The sequence below is a fragment of the Podarcis raffonei genome, chromosome 3 (assembly GCF_027172205.1).
Source record: "Podarcis raffonei isolate rPodRaf1 chromosome 3, rPodRaf1.pri, whole genome shotgun sequence".
Taxonomy (NCBI): Eukaryota; Metazoa; Chordata; class Lepidosauria; order Squamata; family Lacertidae; genus Podarcis; species Podarcis raffonei.
Genome location: NC_070604.1, coordinates 113,209,105 through 113,234,593, shown reverse-complemented (window position 1 = coordinate 113,234,593; position 25,489 = coordinate 113,209,105). Strand labels below are relative to the sequence as shown.

At 40.9% G+C, this 25,489-nt stretch overlaps 1 protein-coding gene across 7 annotated transcripts in view; it reads left to right on the top strand.

The window, feature by feature from the left end:
* The first annotated feature begins 854 nt into the window (after nt 1-854).
* The window catches only part of CCDC88A (coiled-coil domain containing 88A), a 77,931-nt gene continuing 53,296 nt past the window's right edge, over nt 855-25,489 (top strand). For 4 of the 7 annotated variants that reach the window (XM_053383650.1, XM_053383649.1, XM_053383648.1 and 1 more), the window contains exons 1-6: nt 856-1,822; nt 1,937-2,037; nt 20,114-20,222; nt 24,062-24,131; nt 24,717-24,775; nt 25,263-25,346. In XM_053383650.1, the coding sequence (XP_053239625.1) occupies nt 1,760-1,822; nt 1,937-2,037; nt 20,114-20,222; nt 24,062-24,131; nt 24,717-24,775; nt 25,263-25,346 (486 nt within the window). In that variant the 5' untranslated portion in view covers nt 856-1,759. Of the gene's footprint in view, nt 1,823-1,936; nt 2,038-20,113; nt 20,223-24,061; nt 24,132-24,716; nt 24,776-25,262; nt 25,347-25,489 lie in introns of all 7 variants that reach the window. The other 3 variants (XM_053383647.1, XM_053383646.1, XM_053383645.1) reach the window with 1 other exon arrangement.

The window sequence follows — 25,489 nt, the reverse complement described above, 5'->3', positions numbered from 1 at the left end:
CAGAAAAATATAGGATATAGATATATTATATATAGATATGTATGAAAAAAATAAAAGAACCCCCCCCCACCTCAGAAAGACAGCGCGCCCTCCCTCCCTTTCCACAAGGCGCTCTGGGGCGCGCTCTCGCCGCCCGTTACTGCAGCGGCTGCCGGGCGCGTGCGCGCGCGCCATGCAGCGGTTTTCTCCCTCTCCTCCCCTTTCCTTAATTCCCCCCCACCCCTTCTCTACCAGTCCCAGTGAGGCGGAGGGATAAACCCAGAACCGTGATGAGGAAGAGAGATTACATACATGCATATACAGTATACACAACCATACACAAAAAAAAAGCGCGCGGCGTTCCCTTGCCTCTGCTGCGCTGCGGAAGGATCTTTCTCTCTCTCCTTCCCCGGGATTCTTCTCCGTTAGAAGCGAAGGAGAGGAGGAGGCAGGCGTGTGCCGGAAAAAGGGGGGGGGGGGGCTAGGTGGGTGTGGAGAGCGAGCGCGAGCCGCGAGTGATGCGGCTGCTGGGCTGAAGGGTCGTTTAGCCGTTACTGAGGGGCGAAAGGCAGGAGAGCGGGCGGGGGGGGAAGGAGGAATTAGTCCCTAGAAGTGTGTGTGGATTTTTTTTTTTGGGGGGGGGAGTTGCTGCAACTGGGACCAGCAAGGGAAGAGAAAGAGAGAAAAAAGAGGGTGGGAAATGGGGAGGGAGAGAGGAAGCTGAGGAGGCAGCTGGCTGGGGGGGGGGAGCGGGGAAGGGAGTGAGTAAGGGGCTGAGGTGGTGGGTGAGTCACTGGGGGGGGGGAGCCCGTGGAAAGGAGAGGCTGCAGACCAGAGCAGCCTTCTTTTGGGGGGGTAGGTACGCGGGAGATGTGAAAGGCGAGCGCTGAGGGGCCAGGCAACGGGGTGGGGTGGGGTCCCCCCCTACATATCCATCTCTACCTCTTTTGGATAGAGAGGTGTCGCCCCCTGAGGAAAGCTGCCTCCCCACGGGGGGGGGGTGGAAAAACAACCTTCCTTCCCTCGCACCCCCCACCCACCCACCCCAAACCAATCTTGGCTGAAGGAGCCGGCGCCCTCCTTGTCTGCATGGGGAGTGAAACGAGCCTGGCTTGCGGAGCGGGGAGGGGTTTCCTGTGCGGGCTCGCTTGAGAAAAGGGGGGACTTGGAAAGTGGGGTGGTGGCTTGGAAGGAGAGATTTCTGGGCGCGCGCCCCCCCCCTTGTCACACACATGCACGGGAGCGAAACTGGGTCGAGGTAGTTTTCCTTGGGATTTGTATGTCTTTGCAGTCTCGCTTGCTGGTGCGGCGGCAGCCCCGGGGGGGAGAAAAGGAGCTGGGGGGGTGTTGCTGTTGTGCGGCTGGCTGATGTAGGGCTCTCTCGTAGGGTCGCTTCCTTTCTTTCTCCTTCCTCTTAAAGCACGGACAGAAGAGGAAGAAAGAGAGTGAAGTCGAAGACATACATCCGTAGGAAGCGTCGGGGGAAGGGTGTTTTTTTTTTGGGGGGGGGGGAATCCCTGAAAATGAACGTCGATGGCCTCGCGACCGCTCCTTTTCTGGACGAGGGGCATAATGAAAACCCTGTTGTCGCCGCTGCCCTGGCTACTTTTTGAATTTTATCGGGGGACCTAGCTTGGACGTATTCTTCCTGAACTCGTGGAGCATTTTACGGAATTACTGCAACGGAGGGAACCTCATACTGGCTTCTGGTTTTGTTTTGCTTTTCTTTCTTTCTTGGAAAATCCTGATTTGTTTTTTTTTTTAAAAAAAAGCTCTTAAGATGGAAAACGAGATTTTCACACCTCTTTTGGAGGTCTTCATATCCAGCCCTCTTGTTACGTGGGTAAGCATTAATTCACTATTCAGTGGCAGAGATTTCAAATGTGTGTGTGTGTGTGTGTAATTTCTTACTGTAGAGACCAAGACGAAGTATGTCATTGTGATAATTCTGTTATAGGTTAAGACATTTGGACCGTTAGCTGGAGGAAGTCCAACAAACTTGGACGAATATGTTGCACTTGTGGATGGAGTTTTCTTGAATGAAGTCATGCTTCAAATGTAAGTTTTATTGTATGATTTGATGTCTTCTCTATGCCACTTTTAGCAGTTGTTCTAAGAATGCTTTTATTTCTTTTGGTCACTTTTTCTGCTTACTTGGGAACATAGTTCAGTGCCTTAACATATTCCCAATTGTTTGTACTGCTTCTGTGTGCAGCTGTTTCTGGCAGTTGTATATCCACAAGAATTCAGCAGAAGTGGGGAGAAGCAAAATTGCTAGGCAGAAGTAACACAGGATTCGGTCCACTAAAGGGTTAAGTACTGCATCTGGTCTGAGAATAATTGTACTCAGATGAAATGTTCAACTCTAAGCTTTTTATATTTGCCGTATAAGCTCAGTATACATTTTAATGTTTTGTAGAAACCTTCCAGGTTTCATCCCTCATATGTTATCTATGTGGAGCTTCAGATCCCTGATTTTGATCAGTGTTTAAGACAAAATGCAATAGTGCTTGCAAACTGATCTTAATTTTACTTGGAAAGGAAACCTCATTGATTTCAGCAGTTGGTTTAAATGAAAGCTGCACTTAATTATTCTGTGCTGTAATATACTTCAGAAACACAGCTCAGAACAAAAGTTTGAGGGACATCTGTTGAGGATAGTATTTTGGTTCAATGGCATCATTTTGTAGTGATCATTACAAAGGCTAGTCTGTCCCCAGTTTGAATTAACATTGGAAAACCCAGCAGAAATGGATTCCTACTTTAAACCTTAATTTATGGCTGAGTGATGTTAATTTTTGTATCACTAATATGAATGGAAGAGCCATATATTCATTCTATTTTTCAGTGGTGAGATATCTTAATGAACAAAGTTGTGGAGAATTAAATGTAGTTTAATAAGAAATAGGGCACTCCCAGAAGCAGCATGTTTCCTTTGAGATGAACATTACCACAAGAGGTTTCCCCAGTTTTTGATGAGAGATGAATGCCACTAATGAAATGGCTTACAACTTGCTGCTAAAACATTTTTAGACTACACAGGACTAAACCTAAAAGTAACATTTCCACATCCTGAATTGGGAGCAAAAATGTTTTAGTCCTGTGTAGTCAGTCTATTGTATTGTTTGCCCAAGAGCTGTTGCTCATAAGCTAGTGATTCAACATGTGGAAATCATCATGCATGAATCAACATCTGTGAAAGATATGAGCAGCAACAAGTACGGTTGGTAAAACCTTCTGATTTAAGTAACATTCAAAGGGTTCACAAATTAAGGATGCATGCAGTTAATAATGGCTATGTATAAAAAAGTCTAGTATGAAGTCAGACTTCACTGACATGAAAGTTCAATGAATGATTACTTGAAGCCAGAGATTACAGACAATTTTTTGTTCTTTAATAAAGCTGTATAGCTGGATGATTACTTTCAGTATAGTCAGAAACATTATAGAATTTAGGATGTCATTCTAAAGACTAAGAGCCTTGTAATGTACTCACTTTTTTGCTGTTGGTACAGTGGAGAATTGGAGATGATCCTTTGGTAGAGATGGAAATTCTTTCTTCTTATATGGAATAGTGTGTACTATAAGTCTCTACCGTGACTTATAGTAGCTTGGGCACAACAGAACATTGTTTCAACTGCTTTGTAGTTCTACCATCATTTTATGAAGATTTAGATTACTCTTGGTACTCAGGGTGGTGGGCCAGTAGGATTTCATTCCTGAGAGTTATGAACCTAGGTAGCTTCCAGAATGCTTAGGCATGGTGATGCGTTTGGGATGGGACAGGCAAAGGTAAAGTTGACGCTGTTTGATGACCTGATGTGGATTGGAGGCTGACTGAGGCTGTTGAGAAGATAGTGCCCAGAAAAACACTTGTGGTCTTCTCTTATTTACAGTGGAGGTTTTTGGCACTGGAGTATCAAGGGAGACAACAAAGAGTGGCAGAGAAATTAGTCTGCATCTGACTCATCATGCCACACCTGTACTATAACAGTGTCAGTGATAGAAAATGCTCTCTTCTGCTACCATTGTGTCTGAATAAAGGCAGCTTATTTTTGATACCATTTAAGCAGAGTTGCTTGGGGTAATGATAATTCAGTTTGCTAGCTGATTTGCAAAGAAGTCAGTGACCTACAACTTGGCTTGGATATCACATTTAGAGTACAGCTGTACCAAGTGCTCATGTGCAGACATTTTCTGACAAAAAGCCCTGATTTAAGGAGAGATGCAAAATGCTTCTCTCTGCTGCTCCTTTGGCACCATTTTCTTCTCCTTCACAATGTGACCCCAGCTAATTAACAATCATACAGCAACTATGAAATAACGCTGCTATATAGATTATCTAAATTGGCTACATTTTATCCCAAAGTCAATTAAATTAGCACAAACTCTGAATTGGTATTGGGAGGGTAGCAAATATTTTAATCAGGAGTCTACAAAAGCTTTCCAATTCCCTCTCAGGCTATGACATATCAATAAATTCTGAGAGGGGCTAGCTCATGGCCACACTGATTCTGTCACTGGATACGAATGACTTTCCTATAGACCACTATGAGCATGGGGCAGAGACTTATTGGTCTGCTACTTGGAACATCAACCACCACACCCTTTAACCACAGGGCCCTTTGACAAACCAATTGGCAAACTAAAATGAAGAACCTCAAGATGTTTGATTCAGCATTCTCTCTATGTTGGTTCTATACCAGGAGAGGGTTCACTCACTCAGTGTTAAGTGGGACACTTTTAAGACAGGCAGAGGGTGAAGTGCTGCTTCATAGTTGCTGTATGATTGGGGCAACCCAGTCAGATGGACGGGGTACAAATGTTGTTGTTAATAATTAGCTGGGAGGCATCATAAATTGCATATTCCACTAATACAGTTGACTGTTTCTTACCTAGGCTGTGGTCCAAGTTTTCCAGTGAATCTGGAATGGCATAACAATTTAGGAAACCCTTAGTTATCTTCCAAACTTCCAGCAACTCCTGTAGCCAAGCTAATGCCAAACATATTGCTCTGCTTTCCTTTGGACCACAAAAAAGGCTGAGACAGCAGAGATAACATGGGAGGATAGCCACAATAGATGCTGTAATTCTTCAACAGTTTGACTTCACCCCCAAAGGCACACTTCTCCACTGTCTCCCAAGACAGATGGATGCCAACCACAGTTAACAAATCATTTTAAGATTTAGGACAAGACTGCACATGAGGTTTACTTATAGTTTGACCTTGAGTACAAACTTCTCACCCCCAAAAACAGAAAGGTGGTGGTGTGGATATAGACCTGGGTCTCCAGTGTAGTGGACATGAACCTTTTGTCTCCCTGAAATAATAGAGGACTCCCCATGCCTACAATTTTCTTAGGAAATTTTTTTCCTCAGGCATGGGGAGTGGGTGGCTGCTTTGGTTCAGGACCCTAGCAAGGTAAAGGGTTAAAACACCACTATGCCCCATGCATTCTCCTGCATGCAAAGACAGGCTGTAGCGGATTGAGTGAATGAGACCAATAGTGGGTCCAAAGGTCAATAAGCCAGTTTCTGCACATGTTGTAGAGGGAAATAAGGGACAGATGGGGATCTTCAAACTGGGGAGGTAGCCCATCTAGGAAAAGGAAAACTCTGACCCCAAACCTCCGCTGCTTTGAGGGACCGAAGAAAAGGCTAAGGAATAAACATTACACAAAACTAGAGTGGAGGCCCTAAGACGCTTGGAGGCCCTTGTACGCCTCATTCTGGCAACTTTTGCAGCCTAGCTGGTACCAATTGTATTCTCTGATTTCCTTAGGACCACATCAGGCTGGGGTTGGGTGCGGTGTTTTGTCATCTGAGCAGCTCGGAACCTCCACATATTCTGCCCAGGCTTGCACCCCGGAGAAGTCACTTAGTGTTCCTAATGCAGCAAAAACAACACAGTTTGACTTCATCCCTGGAGGCACACTCCATTGTCTAGGGTCCTGAACTGATAAGGATCATGCTGCTTATGCTGACAGTTCTTTGAAGGGGAAACCTAATGATAATTCCATAACTGGGGTACCGCTGTTGAGAATTGATGATTTTCGTATCTGGTGGTAGAAGACATTGAAAAGGGCCTCTGCAGAAGATATTAATGATAATGGGATAGGTGCTCCTAATCAATAGCTTTTCTATATTTAGGTCAGAACATGTATAGGAGCTACTTTCATAGGCTCCAGTATCAAAAGAAGCTTGTCAGTGTACTTTCCAGTCCTACACAGATTCTCACTTCACTACCATGCCATGAATAGACTTTGGTAACTAAATGTAACCTTTCTCTGAAATTCAAAACTCTTCCAAATTCCTTGTGAAAGCCAGTCCAATAAAATGGGTCTCTTCTTTCAAGTAGCTTTATCAGCTTTTGCAAATCAGGACTTGAGCATTTCTCATGAGAGAGAGGACTCTCTGTGCTGTGCTGTGATGAACAATACTCACAATCAATTCAGTTTAACAAATAAAGCATCAGCTGCAGGATATTCCAGCTACATCCCCTCTTTTATTGTATTCAGCCACCCCGGGATCAGAGAGGCTGGCTCTGCTTAAAAGCAAGAAGAAATCTGGAAGTTTTTAGAAACAATAAAAATATTACTACTACTTTGGCGATCACTCGTGGCCGAGTGAGATTGTCTTCCATGAACATGGTCTTAACGGTGAGTCTCTAAGTGACTGTGGAGGCCAATTCTGGATCCATACATCCTTCCACAGTGGAGACAAAGATTTCCGGGTGGGAGTTGATGATGGTGAGGGTTTGCCAAGCGTGCCTTCCTCTTAGCACGTTTCTCCCTTTTGTCCTGAGTTTGAGCATCTTCAAAGTCCATGACACCTGTGGTAAGGGTGTTCTCCAATTGGAGTGCTCACAGGCCAGTGTTTCCCAATTGTCAGTGTTTATACTACATTTTAAAAAAGATTTGTCTTGAGAGAGTCTTTAAAACTCTTTTGTTGACCACCAGCATTACACTTTCCATTTTTAAGTTCAGAATAGAGTAGTTGCTTTGGAAGACGATCATCAGGCATCCAAACAACATGACCAACCCAACCAAGTTCATGTTGAAGAATTATTGCTTCAACACTGGTGATCTTTGCTTCTTCCAGTACATTGGCATTAGTTCACCTGTCTTCCCAAGTGATGTGTAAAAAAATTTGGAGACACCATTGATGGACTCTTTCAAGGAGTTGGAGATGGCGTTTATGGGTGGTCCATGTTTCACAAGCATACAATAAGGTTGGTAGTACAATAGCTTTGTAAACTAGCATTTTGGTTTCCCTGTGAATGTCCCAGTCCTCAAACTCTCTACATTTCAATCGGGAGAAAGCTGGATTTCGGCATCAGTGTATGCTGATATCAAAGAAAGAGTGCTGTTTACCAGAATTTGAAGCCAGTGGTGAAGGGACTAAAGAGATGGTGATGCTTTCTGACCTGTGAAGCAGGAAGTTTGGATGTGGAGAGGCTTATTCCAGCAGGATGTTGGGAACAGCTATTTTGTAAGGCAAGGCATGGGATGTAGTAAAATATATGAGAGCTGTTGGAGGACGCTTGGTCCTTGAAGTAGTCAGGGGTAATAGGGTTGCTGGTGAATATATTTTGGTATGCAAGATATGAAAAGGTAGCATCTTTTGATGGAGATTTTTATTAGCTAATCACTGCCCCTTTGCACATGAAAGCAGCTGGGGTAACTACAGGTGATATCCGGCTAAGGCATACTCTGCATAGTCCCATTGAAATCAATGGATCAGAATAATGGTGGATTCCATATTTGTTTCAAAATGAAATTAATAAGCACAGCAGCAAAAGAAGATGTGTAGAGCCCTCCTATTCTCTGTTGCACATACTCCTGCCAGAGGTGAAGCCATTTGCACTTCAGTAGGAAGGGAGTTCCTAAATCTGGGGCCACCACAGAAATGGGCCTTTTTTTCATGAAGCTTATTGCCCTCAAGTTACAAACGCCTCAGGTTACAAACTCCGCTAACCTGGAAAAGTTACCTCAAGTTGAGAACTTTGCCCCAGGATGAGAACGGAAATTGTGTGCCTGCGGCGCAGTGGCAACAAGAGGCCCCATTAGCGAAAGCACGCCTCTAGTTAAGAACAGCTTCAGGTTAAGAACGGACCTCTGGAACGAATTGAGTTCATAACTAGAGATACCACTATATTACTGAAACTAAGGTATTTTTAATCACTTTAATCATACTAGCCATAACTTGAAAGAAATTGCTAGAATAATGATGTGATAGCTTATTTGTTGTGTGGAGGGACTGAAGACATTGGATCTTTTACAAACGTCTTCCTCAAGTGTTTATTGATTTGAATATAATGGCTGTTAACAAACAGTCCAAAGCATCTGTTTAAAATATCATTTCCCCATTCAGTTGTTCAGTAAAGGTTTTCTGTTCCAGCAGAACAGATTTTATTTCTGTTATGCCATGTTCCCTTCAGTTGTCTACATTTCCCTTTGTAGGTCACTGTTAGGGCAACTTTATATATTCATGGGCCCATAACTAGGTCAGTTGTGTTGAAGGCTCATATTAAGTGAGGCACTGACTGCATTTTTTTCCTAAGTAAGATTCCTACCCCCCACACCAGTCTGGTGGTTACGGAATAAAACTTCAAACAATTTAAGCAATAAATGATGCAAACATAAGCTATAAAACAGATAGAAATATAAGTATAAGCAGGATATAGTCATGGCCATATTATTTAAATTATAGCATTGTAAAAAAGACACAAGGTTGGACATTATCAGTTATGGAAACAAAACCTTTCAAGAGAAGTAAAAACAATTCCTTTAAATTTATTTTTTTGCACCTTTTGCTGAACCCTGAGGGGGAAACGCAAGTTTTATATATATTGCAATTTTTATTATTTTTAAATAAAAATTCTGTTGTAATGGAAGGTTCTGTTAATTTCCAGTGTTGGAAAATACGTCATCTAGCTGCTATTACCAGATTCTCTATAAGGTGTTTAATATTAACTGATAGGCTGTGATCTGTTGGGTTTTATTGATTATCTTATTCTGAAACCCCTGGAGATTTGGGCAGGTTCATAAAATGTGTAGAAAATGTGCCCTGGAAGCCCTGAGCTGATGAGGGAAGCTACAAGAGGGGGTAGGTCTAGACTCCTTATCTATGTGTCCTTTTTATATTTAAAATAACAGAGCAATTCTAATCTTGGGCTAGGGTCTGGGAAGGTCAGCTGTAGCCTTGCATGCTTCGACTGTCAAGGGCAAGAAAGTGTTGAGGGAATTGGGGGCACGCCCTCCCCCTTTTTTTTCTTGCTATGCCAGCTTCAAGCTGGTATAGCTGAGGAACCAGAGGATCAGACTCGCATAACTTTACTCAGTGGAGGTAAAGCTGCTGGCACACTGCCCTAAAATGGCATTTTAGGGGTTTTTTCATGCTGAACAGCTGGCAACAGCTTACTGCTTGTTTGGGTGTACTGTACCTTGAGGCCTCTGACATGGGAGAGCCTCCTCCAACATAACAGCACTTCTTTCTGCCAATAGAGAGAAATTTATGTACTATCATAATCCTCTCTTTCAGCCATAGACATGAGGGAAGGATTGTGGCCTTACAACTTCCCAACCCCTTCCTTCCTTCCTTCCTTCCTTCCTTCCTTCCTTTCTTTCTTTCTTTCTTTCTTTCTTTCTTTCTTTCTTTCTTTTACTTGATCAGAAAAATTCTATACAGTGGTACCTCGGGTTAAGTACTTAATTCGTTCCAGAGGTCCATACTTAACCTGAAACTGTTCTTAACCTGAAGCACCACTTTAGCTAATGGGGCCTCCTGCTGCCGCCGCAGTGTCGGAGCACGATTTCTGTTCTCATCCTGAAGCAAAGTTCTTAACCTGAAACACTATTTCTGGGTTAGCAGCGTCTGTAACCTGAAGCGTATGTAACCTGAAGCGTATGTAACCCGAGGTACCACTGTATTTAAACAAATGGCATTGCTGCCATTACATCTATTTTGGCTCTAATGTTATGGAGGAAAATATTTTAAACAAAATAAATGGATAGCAGTGAAGTTTGCACTTATGGTTTCTGAGCAAAAGATGAATTATTTGTATTAGTTTGTTTCTTCAATTCACATTTCAGAATTTGTCAACTGGGATTAAGGAAACAGTATTTTTAATTTTAAAGGTTGCTGTACACACATTGAATTTAAGTGACTATACTTTAATGCATCCTCTTAACTGTTCATAATTATGCCTTGAAAGCAAAAATATATGCACTTTAAAAAAAGCTTGTGGCTATTTATGCCATTTGAAAATGTTGTAAGTGGGTTTATTGTGTCCACTTGGCAATGATTTGCTCCTGGGATGCCTGACAAAACACATGTTTGTTTTTGCTTGAACGTAGTAAATAAAACAAGTTTGTTTCAGTATATAAAGGAGCAAATGTAGTAGTTAAACTAAAATGTAGCAATAGTGCAACTGTTTTCACAGTTTGTGCTGCTTTGAGGACACAGCTGTTTAAATTAATGTAAAAAAAATACTTCCTGGAGTTAAATTTCTGATTTGTCTTCAAGCTCGCACAATCTTCTTTCTAAGCCATTTTTTGTTAACAGTAATTCTAAGATCATTGCTATTTCTTTTGTCTACAAATGATCCTCAGATCATTCTCTCTTTCCCAGTTTTATGTCCTCCTTTATCCTCTGATTATCATCTTTTTATTTAAAAATCCTGATTTACTTTGTGGGTTGATGTATAAGATAAATTTTCTTTGGTCTTTTTCCTTTTTTATTCTTTTGATCCATAATACTGGATAGTCTGTGACAGTAACCATATCCACAGTTAATAATATATTTGGTGTAGCCTGGTGCAGAAAATAAGGGTATAGGAAAAAGTAGTAATTTTTTTCCTTCAAAAGCTTTTTTACCCTTAAGGTTTCTGTGGGAGGGTGAATTATTATTGCCCCCACAATGCATTGCAGGACAATGTACAATAAAAACAGCAAAAACACAGTTGAAAACAACACACACCAAATATATATTGATATAGATACAGATATATAGTGTGTACACACGCAGAGAGAGAGAAAGCGAGAGAGAGACCCATTCATTCAGCTGGGAAAGCCTGTTGGAACAAAAAATGTATTCAGTTGTTTCCACAAAATGCAGATAGTGTTGTATTTTGCAAGGAATCAGGTTGGTTGGCATCCATTTGTATGGGGAGACAATGGATGAGTGCCACAAAACAGATATGCAGTTTTCTGTTGAACACAATAATCTTTATAACACACAAACTTAGATTTTCTCATCCCAGCCAGAAGTCAGTCCGATTATCAGTTTTCACCAGTCTGGTGTCTTCAACTGATCTAGACCACAACTCCCAGCAACCCCTGGTAGTACTACTGATGTGAGTGCTACTTCAGAAGATAAGGTGTTTTTTTTACCCTGATATAAAAGAGGCACATATATCTGAAGCTTGTCTTGGAAGTCTGATTTTGTATTTCAGCATGCAGCCCCCACATAGACCTCATGGTCACATAGCACTAATCTTTCTCCCCTGCTCCATATCAGCACCCTGATGGGGAATTGCACACAGCAAACATTTTGAGTGGAGACTTTCCCCTGCCAAATCATGCTTTCTTTTTCATTCTCTTCCTGTATTTATGACTTAATGCTGAGACATCAAACAGGAAGCACCTGAGCAGATGCACTCTAGCAGCACTCTTGACTTTATTTAGTGAAAGGAAATGTTGATAGTCAAAACCTTTTATAGAACCATTTTTCTTGCTACCTTTAATTTTCCTTTGTTTTTGTTTACGGAAAATGAAAAAACCTAAGCGCAGTGTAATAATAATAATAATTTAACATTTTTGTTTGAAGTACTGTTTATAAAGGAATGGCTTTCTTGTATGTGTCTAGTGGAATAATATTTCTTAAAACTGAGCTTGTGATGAGGTAGCTTGTATCATGAACAGTTGCTTAAGGGAAGAGGATGGTGTCACCCATTCAAGCATAACTGTGAATGAGAAACTTGGCACATATCCTTAACACATCAGTGTGAACATGAGACGGCTCTGTTTCAGCTCACAGATTTCCTCAGTATTAACAGTTAGCGATGCGTGACATTATGTTTGCTTTCAACTTTGGCGTCTTAATCACAGGATCACCCATACTTTCCTGCATGGGCAAATATACCATTAGAATGAATTGTGAACTAATATATATGTGATCAATTGTCACAAGCATTATCTTGCCACTAGCTCTGTTAAACAGTAGCCATAGCCAGCTATCTCATAAGAGTCTGCTTACTTTAGTTATTCAGAATATTTGTGACTTTCTACTACAAAACTACTCAGATTTGAAGTCATTTTTGTTGGTTTTCTAAAAAACCATTTCATTCCATGCAGAAATATTTTACTTCTAAGGTTCTAAATCCACAACCTCATAGGACTATCTACAGAAGGCTGTCAATTTTCCTTTATTCCTGGGTGAAATAGCTGCATAACATTCCAATAAATGAAATGTCACAGAGCCATATTAGCTTCCTCTCTTTTAAAAAAGTTAAATCTGATAACTATACCACTATGTTTGAATCTTATAATAGTCATTTATAGAGCTGGTTGAAATTGCTGATTGGAATGCTTTACTGATAGTTTTCAAATTATCAAATACAGCCACCATTTATTCCATCTGCCACTGCTTACAGTTTGCAAACCAGAACAGTTTAATAGATAAGTTATAACATACCAGTATAGACCCAGTGTGGAATCCTTTTCCAGTACAGACAAGTGCTGAAATGGATTTTGTGCGTGTAGTTCATTTTAGGCTTGCAAAAATTGACAAAGTATGTGTCACGTTCACCAAATATAAAACAGGAAGTTAGACAAACTCTTCCTTTTGAGTAGATATTGACATAGCACTAGTTCGGCAAATGGGGGCATGCCGGAAAATCTGGGACATTATAAAAACATAGTGACAAAAATTGGCCATGTTATTCAGGGTTACACAGATCATTTGCACTCTACGTATGGTATGAATTAAACCAAGTTTCACATTCATTTCACTAATAACTTTCAAGAGGCAGTCCTTCAGAGATACTGAAAGACTGTATCTCTTTTAGGCAAGAGTCTTTTAGGTCAAAAGTTTTACTGCCAAATAAATACTTTGCAGTTATGTATTCCTCCTTACAGCAAACGTACTGTTTCAGTATACCCTTTAGCAGTGCTATTTTTCTAGAAAAATAGGTGCTTGAGCTCACTATGAACACTTCCCTGAGTTCCAAATAAAAAAAGGCCCTGCCCTTTTGTACCAGTACTTGAAAGTCATAGAATCTGAAGAGGGAAAGATGTTACAGCTATATCTGGACATATTCAATGTGATCAGTTTACTGTATTGGATTTTAGTATTCACCATGTATAAAATAATTTGAAAATGTATCTTTGCAGACATTATGAAGCATTGTTGAAATCCATTAAAGTTTTCAGGGTTTTGATATATAGAAATTACAGTGGTACCTCGGGTTACATACACTTCAGGTTACATATGCTTCAGGTTACAGACTCCGCTAACCCAGAAATAGTACCTCGGGTTAAGAACTCTGCTTCAAGATGAGAAAAGAAATCGGGTGGTTGCGGCGCGGCGGCAGCTGGAGGCCCCATTAGCTAAAGTGGTGCTTCAGGTTAAGAACAGTTTCAGGTTAAGAACGGACCTCTGGAACCAATTAAGTACTTAACCTGAGGTACCACTGTAGTGACCTTCTGAGACATTTAAGCTGCAATTCTAATGATGTATACTCAGAATTTTGCCCCATTGATTCCAATGAGTTATTCTGTGGTGTGGTTAGGCCTGCAGCCTTAGAGAGAGATTTTCACAAGAGTGTTTCTCGAATGATAGATGTAGTTCGTATGTCAGTCTCGCAGAGCTATGGATGCTCAAGCAAATCATGTATTGTGTGGTTAATATAGGTTGTATTTGTACTATAGTATAAATATATATTTTTAAATTAATAATTTAGTATAAATGAGTCTGGTTTAATCATTAAGTACCGTCATTGAACAGATGGCAGGAGAAGACACAACTGATTTGCTGTCTGGTTAGATTTAGAAATCTGATAGCTTAATGGCTTCATATTTATTTGTGATAGATTTTGTTGCATGAAAAAGATACCTAATCCCTGATTATGTGATGTCTGAATCTGTAGTTTATAGTGGTGATAGCATTTGAGAATAACAGACTCCCCTCTATTTACTATGCTTTTTGAACTAATGTATTATCATTGTGGGTGCTCTTGTCTGTTTCTCCTCCAGTTGAAATTAATGTAACTTGTCATATGTAGGTTGCTTTTAAATGTAAAATTGCTTAAGGCTATCTTTTACTGCTGGGCTGCCTATTGACTTCTAGACAAATTTGCCCTATTTTGTTAGGCTATTTGCCAGTGAAGCATTCTCATTTTCCACCTTACAAAAGGAGCTATTCAGATATGTAGGATTCATTGCCTTAGAATATATATAGTGTGACTTTCGAGATTGCCACTGGCAACTTATGTTTGTCTCATGCAGATATCTTTCTGTAATCCCATAAAGTGTAGGTCTATTTTTGTACTGGAAATATTTCAGAAGCAATGATCCTGCTTTTTAATATTGACACTATGAACTGAAATGTTTTTTTTAAAAAAAGTAGCATCACTGTTAAATTCAATGGACAGCACAAATAAGTTACTATGTTTGTTTTGAGATATGTTTTCCCCACCCTGCTCTAGAGCAGACCTCAGGAAGCAGTCCAAGATGCATGGAGGCCGAGATCTTCCTACTCCTCTAAGTCTTCCTCCATTAGTGATAGCTTAGTAGAACAGACATCTAGAGCCACTGTGATTTTCAATTGGTCCAGATGCACACATGACTCATAACCTGAAACATGGGTCCCACTTTCAGATTTTCACTCTTGATTAATAATTAATAGTGTGAATAATGGACATTTGCTAATCCTAAAATTACTAATTCTAAGATGGCAGTTCAGAGGAATATACATAGTGTTACCTGGACATTGCTACTATATCAAAAGCAGTGATTTTTTAAAACAGTATTGTAATTAAAAACAGATTTAAGTCAAGAGAGTGTCTGTGCAAACAGGTGAGTCTTCAAAAACCAGTAGAATGTCAATACTGATAGAGCCTCTCATAATTCAGCAGCAAGTGTATTCCATATATACAGCTTGAATATTGGGGGGGGGGAAGCAACATGCAGTGCCCATCACTGGGGAAGAAAAATGCCAATATAGAAATCACATAATTTACTTGAAAATTAAAGCAGTGCTTCTCCAACAAATGGAAGAGGAAACAAAACCAAGAACTAGACAAATGGGTTTCTTCTGCTGAGGAGGAGGAAGTCCCCTGCCGCTATTCCTCATCCTTAAGGTGATCTGAACTGCCCTAAGAACGCTTCATCAGGAGCAAACCCTTTGAACCTCTGTAGGTTTTGTAACTTGATTCTAATACATGCTTGCAGAGAACCAAAGCAATTACATGCATGTCTACTCAGAGGCATGTCCTGTTGAGTTCAATGGGACTTATTCCTAACTGTGTATAGGATTACAGCTTAAATCTACAGATCTCAGGTGGTGTCCAGAGAATTATCTAGTCCTGAGAACGGGGCCTTTTCTGCAGTGGCTCACTGTTTGTGGAATGGTCTCACCGGGAACACTCGCCTGGCACCTTCATATACATACCTTAGGTGCTAGGTGAAAACATTCCTCTGCTCCTAGGCCTTTGGCTGATGAAACAAACTATGACCTTTTAAACTGTGTGTGGGGTTATTGTTTTCTTTGTTATTATAGTATGTATGTTTGTGTTTTTATACTGTAAAGTGCCCTGTGATCCTTTGATGAAGGGTGGTATATAAATTTAATATTTAAAAAGCAGCAATTCTCAACACGTGTGTGGCTAGGGGTGGGAAACAGTGTATATGGTGGCATGAACCAGGCTGCTTTTCCACTTACAACCTGCTTGCCTTCTCAGCTGGGTGTCGGTGGTAAAAATATTCAAAATACTTTTGGTTACATGTGTGTGTCACTCCCCACTGCGCCCCACGCCCCTGCTTGTTCCATGAGTGAAGAATTGCAGCCTAAACCTTTCTTTCTTAAAAACATTTGCAAGACACCCTTTGAGGCAGCTAACAATTTTTAAAGAGAAAAAACAGTCAATTTCGAAGTAAGTCAGATTATATAACTGCAGCTTAGATCCCAAATGTTTGCTTAAATAAGCGAGCCCTATATTTTTCCTGAAGGTTAATAAAGGGGTGAATTGCTACAGCTCTGCTGGGAACTGATTCAAAAGCCTGAGGCCACTGTCGAAAGGAGAGGATGCAGGAATAAATAAAGTTCAGTACTGCACTTTGAATTCTTTTTTCCTCCTGCCTTATTGGGTAGTGTGTTGATTATTTATTTGCAGTTCTGCAGGTTTTAAGATTTCAGTTATGTTGGCCTTCCACTGAGATCAGAAATAATTGCTGCTTCCTACTCACATCTGCCAGACTCATGGGAAGAGCTTTCTTCAGCTGCATGTCTTGGCTTCTAGAATTTCTGTGAGATCCTTCCTTGACCGCTGCCAAGAAAAGCTATTTCCTCTGTCTAGCGGTAGCTACTGCTACAAAAACTTGGGCCTTCTGCTGTAATTGATCAGTAACAGCTGAGATGGTAGCTGCCTTTACATTTACACTTTGATTACTACAGAATCAAGACTCTCCATCTCATCCTATCTAAAACAGGCATTTCTAGGTTGAAAAGCTTTGCCAAAAGCCAATACGATTTACAACTTGTATCCAAATACTTACTGGTACAGTGGTGCCTCGCAAGATGAAATTAATCTGTTCTGCGAGTCTCTTCTTCTTGCGGTTTTTTCATCTTGCGAAGCACGGCTATTAGCGGCGCTTAGCGGCTTTAAGAAAAAGGAAACGAACTCGCAAGAACTCGCAAGACGTTTCGTCTTGCGAAGCAAGCCCATAGGGAAATTCGTCTTGCGGAAGGACTCAAAAAACGGAAAACCCTTTCGTCTAGCAAGTTTTTCGTCTTGCGAGGCATTCGTCTTGCGGGGCACCACTGTATTTGGTTTTGTTGTCTGCCACTGCTGAATCAGACAAAGGCCTCTGTAATCCAGTTCCCTATGTCTGTACCAATACTGTACTGTACCAATAACAAAATTAGTTGGTCTCTAAGGTGCTACTGGAAGGAATTCCTCCCCCCCCCCCAGACTACGGCAGACCAACACGGCTACCTACCTGTTACAGTGGTACCTCGGATTACATACGCTTCAGGATACATACTCCGCTAACCCAGAAATATTACGTCGGGTTAAGAACTTTGCTTCAGGATGAGAACAGAAATCGTGCAGTGGCAGCACAGCGGCAGCAGGAGGCCCCAGTAGCTAAAGTGGTGCTTCAGATTAAGAGCAGTTTCAGGTTAAGAACGGACCTCTGGAACGAATTAAGTACTTAACCCAAGGTACCACTGTACTAGCCTCCTGTTCTTCTTACCCACTAGCTACTCATCTGATCATGAAAGTAGCATACAGGCATAATGTCTAGTAGCTGGTGATGTTAGGCTTATTCTCTGTGAAGTCTGCTAATCCCATCTAAATTAGTGGTGATCTCCATATCTTATGTTAGTGAATTCCATTAAATTTTATGCAATTATTTTTAGTTTATGTATGCGACACACAGATAGAAGCTATGTATTCGGGAGACCTAGGTGCTGGTTCTTAGTATAATACCAGTTTTATGCTGGTTTGAATGTATGCATTATTGGTTTGCTGATGTTGTAAGTTGCTTTTGAGTTACATTTTTTGGGGAGAAATTAATAAGTTTAATAAATACTATCTCTTGGAGAGCATTTCCACCAAATATTAATTATATGAACACCTTTTTTTGGTTCTACATAGCATCTTGTATTGGTTCTTCTGTTTTATAAAGTCAGGGTTTGAAAAAATGGGTAATAACAATATTGCAATGTTCTCTATCAGACGAAAACTGTAGTAGAAGAAATGTTAATCTGAATCTCATGGCTGTTTCCATGTTGTGATTAATTTTAATACAGTGCTATGAGGAAGAGGGTGAAAGCTAGGGAGATACACTTTAAAAATTATGTGAGGCTCTTCTTTTCTGCTTCCTAAATTCTAGAGCTTTAATGTTTTTAGTTATTACATTTGAACCCTTTCCTCCCTCTGTGGTAATGTTTCTTATAGTTGACAGGTCTTTTTCCAGAGTTAATTTTGGACACACACAGTTTCACAACCAGTAAAGAGTCTTCTTAAGAATGTGTGAGAACAAAAGCTACCCACTGGTAGAGGTGTCCCCTGTGTTTCTGCATGAGTTAATTATTCTGAATGTGCTTCCTGTTTGAAAGAAAGAAAAGCCAATAGAGTAGCTTGTTCCCATTTCCCTGAGGGCAACCAATTCTGCTGCATCTCTATCAGGAGCAATTGATCTAATTACACACAAAGCAGAGACATGTCAGAATTGTTCTCCAGTAGGCTAGAGCCATTAATCATGCAGATGTAGTGGGCAGCCTCCTCTGTGCTGAGTACTTTTGGCAAGGCTGGCGCTATGATTTTGGAAGCTCTTGGGGCAAGAGATTGTTGGAGTACCTGCTTATCAAGCCTCTTGCCCAGGAGCTTCCAAAATCATAGAGGTGAATTGATGCAAGGGGCAGCTTATCAGATCAACTGCTTCTGTTACTTCCTCATCTGCTGCTTCATCTTGCACCAATTCAAATTTTGCACATGAAGTGGACCTAAGATAAACTGGGGTGAGGGTTCTTTCCCCATATGCATAATGCATGCACTCAGTGCTTTTTGTTTTAGAAAAAAAAAAGATGCCGGTACTCATTATGAAGCTGTTACTTTAAGTGTCACACATTTAACATTTGGGGGGAAAGGTGTTGGGACTGCATTCTTTATGAAAAGTAGATCTAAAAAGCTAAGGAAAGGGTTAATTTTACTCTTAAGAAAAAAAGCAAACATTGAAAAACGAACTAATCTATGAAAGATTATTGGAGTGAATCCCAGTACACTTGGATGTGGGGTTGCTCAGATGGTCAGAGATTGGGACAAAGGAATAGGGGCACCATATTCCTTATTTATGGTATTGGAACTGGTAGGTGGGAATTGAGTGACAGGCTTCTCAGCACAATCAATGGATTGAGTTTCTCATATCCATATATATTCGGAGGCTGGCATAGTTTAAATTAAAAAGGAGTTTGCTTGGGCTATCCCTGGCCGTCTTGACATAATCATGGGATATCTCAGATTGTATACACAAATGTGGCAAGAGTTAGAGGTCTTGGCCTCCCTGAATGAATAGAGGCTAGGAAGACTGTATTTTGCTAAGAGGTCTTTGTTGTGTATTGAGTCGAAGGATTTTATATCTGTATTATTATTGTCTGTATTTGCATTAGGGTAAAGTAACTGCCTTTTGGTTCCAGAGGGTACAGCTACTATTGGTTCATTTAAGCTGCTGTATTTGGATCCTCTGTCTTATTGGTTTCCTCCAAAAGGCAGGACGGTGATTGCCTGATATTGTTCCCTCCAAAATGTATCCTTTCTAGCTAGTTCCCTGTCCCTATAAATGTAGCTCTCCCCTCCTCAGTTCTCAGTCTTGTTTGCTTTAATAAAGAAGTGTTACTACAGAACTGTCTCCAGCATATTATGTCAAGAGAGCTGAAATCACAAACCCCACGTCACAACAGTCTTAACTAGAATGCCAGACATGAGAGCTGTGAATCATATTTTGAAGTATTCCCCATCCTTATGCTTGTGTAGCGTTTTGTCCTTGCAGTCCTAGTTACAGCAGTGGAATTGAGGCTTTCAGCTAGTATTTTTATCTGGACTCCTGACACATATAAGGGATCTGAGAACACAAGTATTGTCTATCTGGCCTTCCTTCTTTGTTGTTAGCCTTGTTGTTTGTATAAACAAAGTGCTCCCATTATTGAAGGTTCTATAGATATGAGAGCACAGTAATCTATCCAAGTGCTTGCATTATTATCGCGCGCCCTCCCCCCCACCAAAAAGCTTGTGAATCTGACTTATATTTGAGTAACTAGTAACTGGTCTTTCTCCTTAGCTGACACATAAATTTCCCCTTGTGAATTTTAACTAAATGAACTTTCTTTCATTTACTTTTTTGTTTTATTTCAGCAACCCTAAGGCATCTAGTCAAAGAGTAAATAAGAAAATCAACAATGATGCATCACTTCGAATTCAAAATTTATCTATTTTGGTGAAGCAAATAAAATCATACTATCAGGTAAGTGATTTTTCTTTCTTTTAAAAAGCATTTGTAAAGATGTGTTTTGTGGACAAAGCTAAGCTAATATGGACACAATTGTCTAAATTATGAATTTGGTTTGCTGTGCTGCTGTTCCTCTCCTTTCCTCTAAGAAATCCATAATGAATCAGAATGTCTCTATTTGAAGTTGACAGTGAGCTAGTTAGCAGGTAAATTTAAAACATGATTAAAAATAAACTGTGGTTTACCCAAAGAGCTCACTGTGCTGGTGCATGCAGCTAATATAAGTGCTTGCTTTGCTTTACCCATTCTCCTTCTGCTGCCTTGCAGCCGGCAAACAAGCCAAGAGATCCAAACCTGGATACTATCCAAACAAACCATGAGCCCAGGTTTGGATGTCATGAGAAGCTAGAAATTGACTTGTTTTCTGATGGCCAACAGTTGGGGAGGAGCAAAGCAAGCTGTGTGCATTAGCATTCTGCTGATTCACATTTAACCAGGGATCACTAACACAGTGCCTGAGGGTGCCATGGGAGACACTGGTGGACGTGAAAGGGCCCTACAAATATCCGCTCAAAAATCCACAGTGCATTAGAGATTGCTTTTCTCCTTCCTGTTGGCCGGGATTGGATATCAACCCTCACTTCCATTTAAACAGCTGAGAGGTGCAAAGAGCATCTCTTTGTAAAGAGTGGTAACTAATTTAGGTGTCTTCCCTCTCCCCATTGATGGGTGCATGTCCACATCTTTTTGTATACCTGTCATAGATGGTCATTATTTCTTATTTCTGTCAAAGCACCTAAACAACATTCTTTTGAGTTGAAAACTATCCTAAATACAATACTAAAATTTAGAGGGCAGATTAAAATAATTGATTTCCATGACAGGAGTGTTGTGATTGGGGTGTCAGAATGTTGATTCATCCAGAAGGAACACTTTACCTTTCTGGTATCTTCATGTTCTGGTATTTTCTGGTAGAAGTATAAAATTTCAGTATAATGGGTTATATTTTATTATGTCATACTCAGACTAAAACAATTGAAATTAATTGGCGTGACTAATGAGTCCATTGTTGTCAAGGGTCTACCCTTGAGTATGACTTATTGGAACCAGCTGAATGTATTTTAAATGCTGTCTGATCCTTAATTGCTTAGATGTAGGTAATACTTCCATCAGCTCATCTTTTTCTGATCAGTATTTTATACTATGGAACTTAGATTTGCTTCCCAGTAATGACTCAGCTTTATGTGTATAGAAAATGTAAACTTAAATTCATTATATTAAATTCATTTCAGCACTTCCTTTAGATTCAGTTATGTTGTTACATCATTTTGTTTTCTACTTAAAATCCTATATTGCTTTGAGAAGTAGATTATCAGTTTCTGCATAACTGTGTCAAAATATGTTGTACAACAGCTGAAAGAAAAGAGGACAGCCCTCTTAATCATGCAGAACATAAATTTGGACATTTTTATTGAACATATGGCAAAATCCCTGTAATATAGAAAAACAGTCTTGTGCTGCCAAATCTGTGTATGTGTTAGCAGCTGCTGTGATAGGTTTCCAGATGTTAGAGGGAATACACACCAACGTTAAAGAATTAGGTACTGTCTAGACTGAGGATTTTCGCTCATTACCACTGCTGCACACTGGTGGCTGTATAGTTAGAACAGGTCAACTTCCATGAGATTGTTCATGGAACACATAAATTGTACTTGTTTTCTTTTTTAAATTTTTTTTCATTCCTGGACAACACTGTACATTCCAGTTGAAGCAAATTTGCACTATATCTGTAGTCTTTGTTGACCTGACTATTGTGATACAGTTCATTCTTGTCTGTACTCTGCATTTTTAAATTTTCCTAGACCTTGATCAATGGAGGAAATTACTTTTATTATTAATTATATCTTGAATATAATACTGTTTTTAATTTGTTAACTTCATACTTAATGAGCAATCACTGGGTTTTATTTTTTTTGTCTCAGTCTTATATGCACATTAAAGTTAAGAAATGTTCATTTTTCATGTTTATTGTGAGTCTGTCTGATGGACCTAATGCAGACTAGTCAGGTGGGTCTGAGGTTTATTATTATTATAAGGTTACAAATTGTTCCTGGAGGAATGCTTAGTGCATGTCTCAGACAGCCTCCCACATCAGTGATACTATTATTAATTTGTTGTCTAATACAAAATGTCTCTAGGCAGCTTACATACATAATTAAAAACAACCACCAAGTATACAGTAACAGTACCCCGCCCCCCAAAAAACCCACAGATAGCATGATGATAGTATTCTCTCAAATGCTTGCGATAAGAGGCACGTTTTAATCTGGCACTGAAAGGATGTAAGTGTTGGAGAGTGTATTTCATAGAGCAAAGGGCATCAGATGATGATAGTAGGGACTGGATACATCCAAGTCTAATGACACATTCCCTTAGATAATGGGATCCTGGGCTGAATAGAGTTTTGCAGGTTGAAAGTACAGTGGTACCTCGCAAGACGAATGCCTCGCAAGACGGAAAACTCGCAAGAAGAAAGAGTTTTCCGTTTTTCGAGGTGCTTCGCCAGACGAATTTCCCTATGGGCTTCCTTCGCAAGACGAAAGCCCATAGGGAAATCTCCGGGGACAGCGGGGAAGCGCAGCACGTCTTCCCCACTGTCCTCGGACCTCCTCCGAAGGCTGGCGGTGGGGCGGAGAGACCTTCTCCCCCCCGCCAGCCTTTGGAAGGCTGCTCCGAAGGCTGGCAGTGGGGCGGAGAGACCTCCTCTCCCCGCTAGGCTTTGGAAGGCTCCTCCGAAGGCTGGCGGTGGGGCGGAGAGACCTCCTCCCGCCGCCAGCCTTCGGAAGGCTGCTCCGAAGGCTGGCGGTGGGGCGGAGAGACCTTCTCCCCCCGCCAGGCTTCGGAAGGCTCCTCCGAAGGTTGGCGGTGGGGCGGAGAGCCCTTCTCCCCGCGCCAGCCTTCGGATTGCTGTTCTGAAGGCTGGCGGTGGACCGCCAGCCTTCAGAACAGGTCCGGGGACAGAGGAGAAGCGCAACGCGCCTTCCCCTCTGTTCCCGGACCTGTCCTGAAGACTTGCGGTGGGAGGAGGGTTTTCCTTCCCACCGCCAACATTCAGAATGCTGTTCTGAATGTTGGCGGTGGGGAGGAAAGCCCTTCTCCTCACCGCAAGCCCCGCAAGCTCCGGGAACAGAGGAGAAGCGCAGCGCGCCTTCCCCTCTGTTCCCGGACCTGTCCTGAAGGCTTGCGGTGGGGAGAAAAGCCCTTCTCCGCACCGCCAGCCCGGCAAGCGGTTTCCATAGGAACGCATTAATTGATTTTCAATGCATTCCTATGGGAAACCGTGCTTCGCAAGACAAAAAACTCGCAAGAAGAAAAAACTCGCGGAAAGAATTAATTTCGTCGTGCGAGGTACCACTGTAGCACTTTGAAGTGGAATCAGAAACATATGTGCAGCCTCCTATATATGGTTTAGACCAGGTACGGACTTTGGTCTTTCAAATTTAAGCAGCGCCTTGTGTAAGGCCAAAAATGGCCCCCGCCTTCTGTTCTTTTCAGTTCACTAGATCATAGTTGTACTGCCCTGCTTTGTCACCAGGGCTCGGTACCTAGTGAGGCAGAAATGGTCACACTGCCCTAAATCCACCTCAAACAGTGCAGTCCTATGTACTAAGGTCATTGGGTCTTACTCCTAGGTAAGTATAGATAAAGAAATGTAGCCTAGGTATATGTTAAATCAGAAGTGAGTTTGAATGGGTGCTTCATTATTTTAAAGATATTTGTGTTTTTAGTTAACATATGGATGGTGTGGTCATCCTTCGCACAGCTCTTGTAAATCTTTACATTCATTTCTATAGGAGACATTGCAACAATTGATTATGATGCCTTTGCCAAACATCTTGATAATTGGCAAAAATCCCTTTTCAGGTAAGTAGTATATTCAGTTTAAAACAGACATTCAGTGTTAAGTTTATTATTAAATATTTAGAACTCAACATTTGCATCAAATTTTCAGGTGTTCAAAGGGGTTCCCATTCATTATCATATTTATGATAACCCTGTAAGGTAAATCAGTATTAACATAGGGGGAGACTAAGGATGAAAGGCAGTAGCTTGCCTAAGACTGTCTAGTGAGTTCATAACAGGCAAGTTTAGAACTGAGAATTTCCTGATTCTTGACTTTGCTTACAAGGGATTGCATTACCACCCCATGCCCTAAGGGTCTTCATCAAACTCATAGTGGCAGTGGTAGCACACTTCTGCATGGAAGAGATCCATCCACATGTATCTTTACCTGGATGACCTGTACAAAGAGCCCTTCAACACATAAAATCAAACTAGCCACCCTAAGTGATCATGGGTTCCTAGTGAAAAGGGTACTTATTCTTTTCAGGAAGAGTATAGCACCTAGGAGTGCTAGTCCTAGCCAAAAAGTAAAAAATAGTGTTGGTAGCGTACAAATAATGATTATCTAAAGATGTACACAGTGTGCTGTTTTTCTGATATTTTCAGAACAAGGCACTGAAGAAGTAAAAAAGCTGCTTCTACTCCTCCTTGGATGTGCAGTTCAGGTGAGCTCTCAATTATACAACCGCTCGTGATATTCACTTAAAGGTAGCAAGCTGCTTTATACCAAGTCAGAGTACTGGTTCAACCAAACTGGCAGAGGTTCTCTAGAGTGTTCAGACAGAAATCTTCTCCATTCCTACTGGATATATGACAGCAATTGAAACTGGGACCTTCTGCATGCAGAAAGAGGGGGAAATGCTGTTGTGCCCAGGTCCTGTAGTTTAACCAAGAATGGAAGCAAAAGCTTTTGAATTCCTCCAACCACATGGAGGAAGGAAAAGAGGGAAGTGTGTGAATCTAGGAGGAGGCTAGACTTGTTCACATAGTTTAGTATGATATCTGAATGTAACTGTTGTGTCTAGGTACTCAGTTATTGTTAATGAGACCTTTAGATATTTCAGTATGCCTAACAGATAACATTTTAGGTCTTCTTGAGCTATTATGTTTAGCCAATTGTAATGTTAATTTTGGTTAATATCTGTGTTTTAGTGTCAGAAGAAAGAAGAATTCATTGAAAGAATCCAAAGTTTAGACTTTGATATAAGAGCTGCTGTTGCTGCCCATATACAAGAGGTATTATCTAGTTTTCTACTATTAAAATCTTATCTATATATGGATTTTGGAGGCAGCCTTCCATCTTGATTATTTTTTATTCAGAAGAATATAAATTATAGTTACTACAGATTATGAAGCCAATATGCTACACAGAACACACT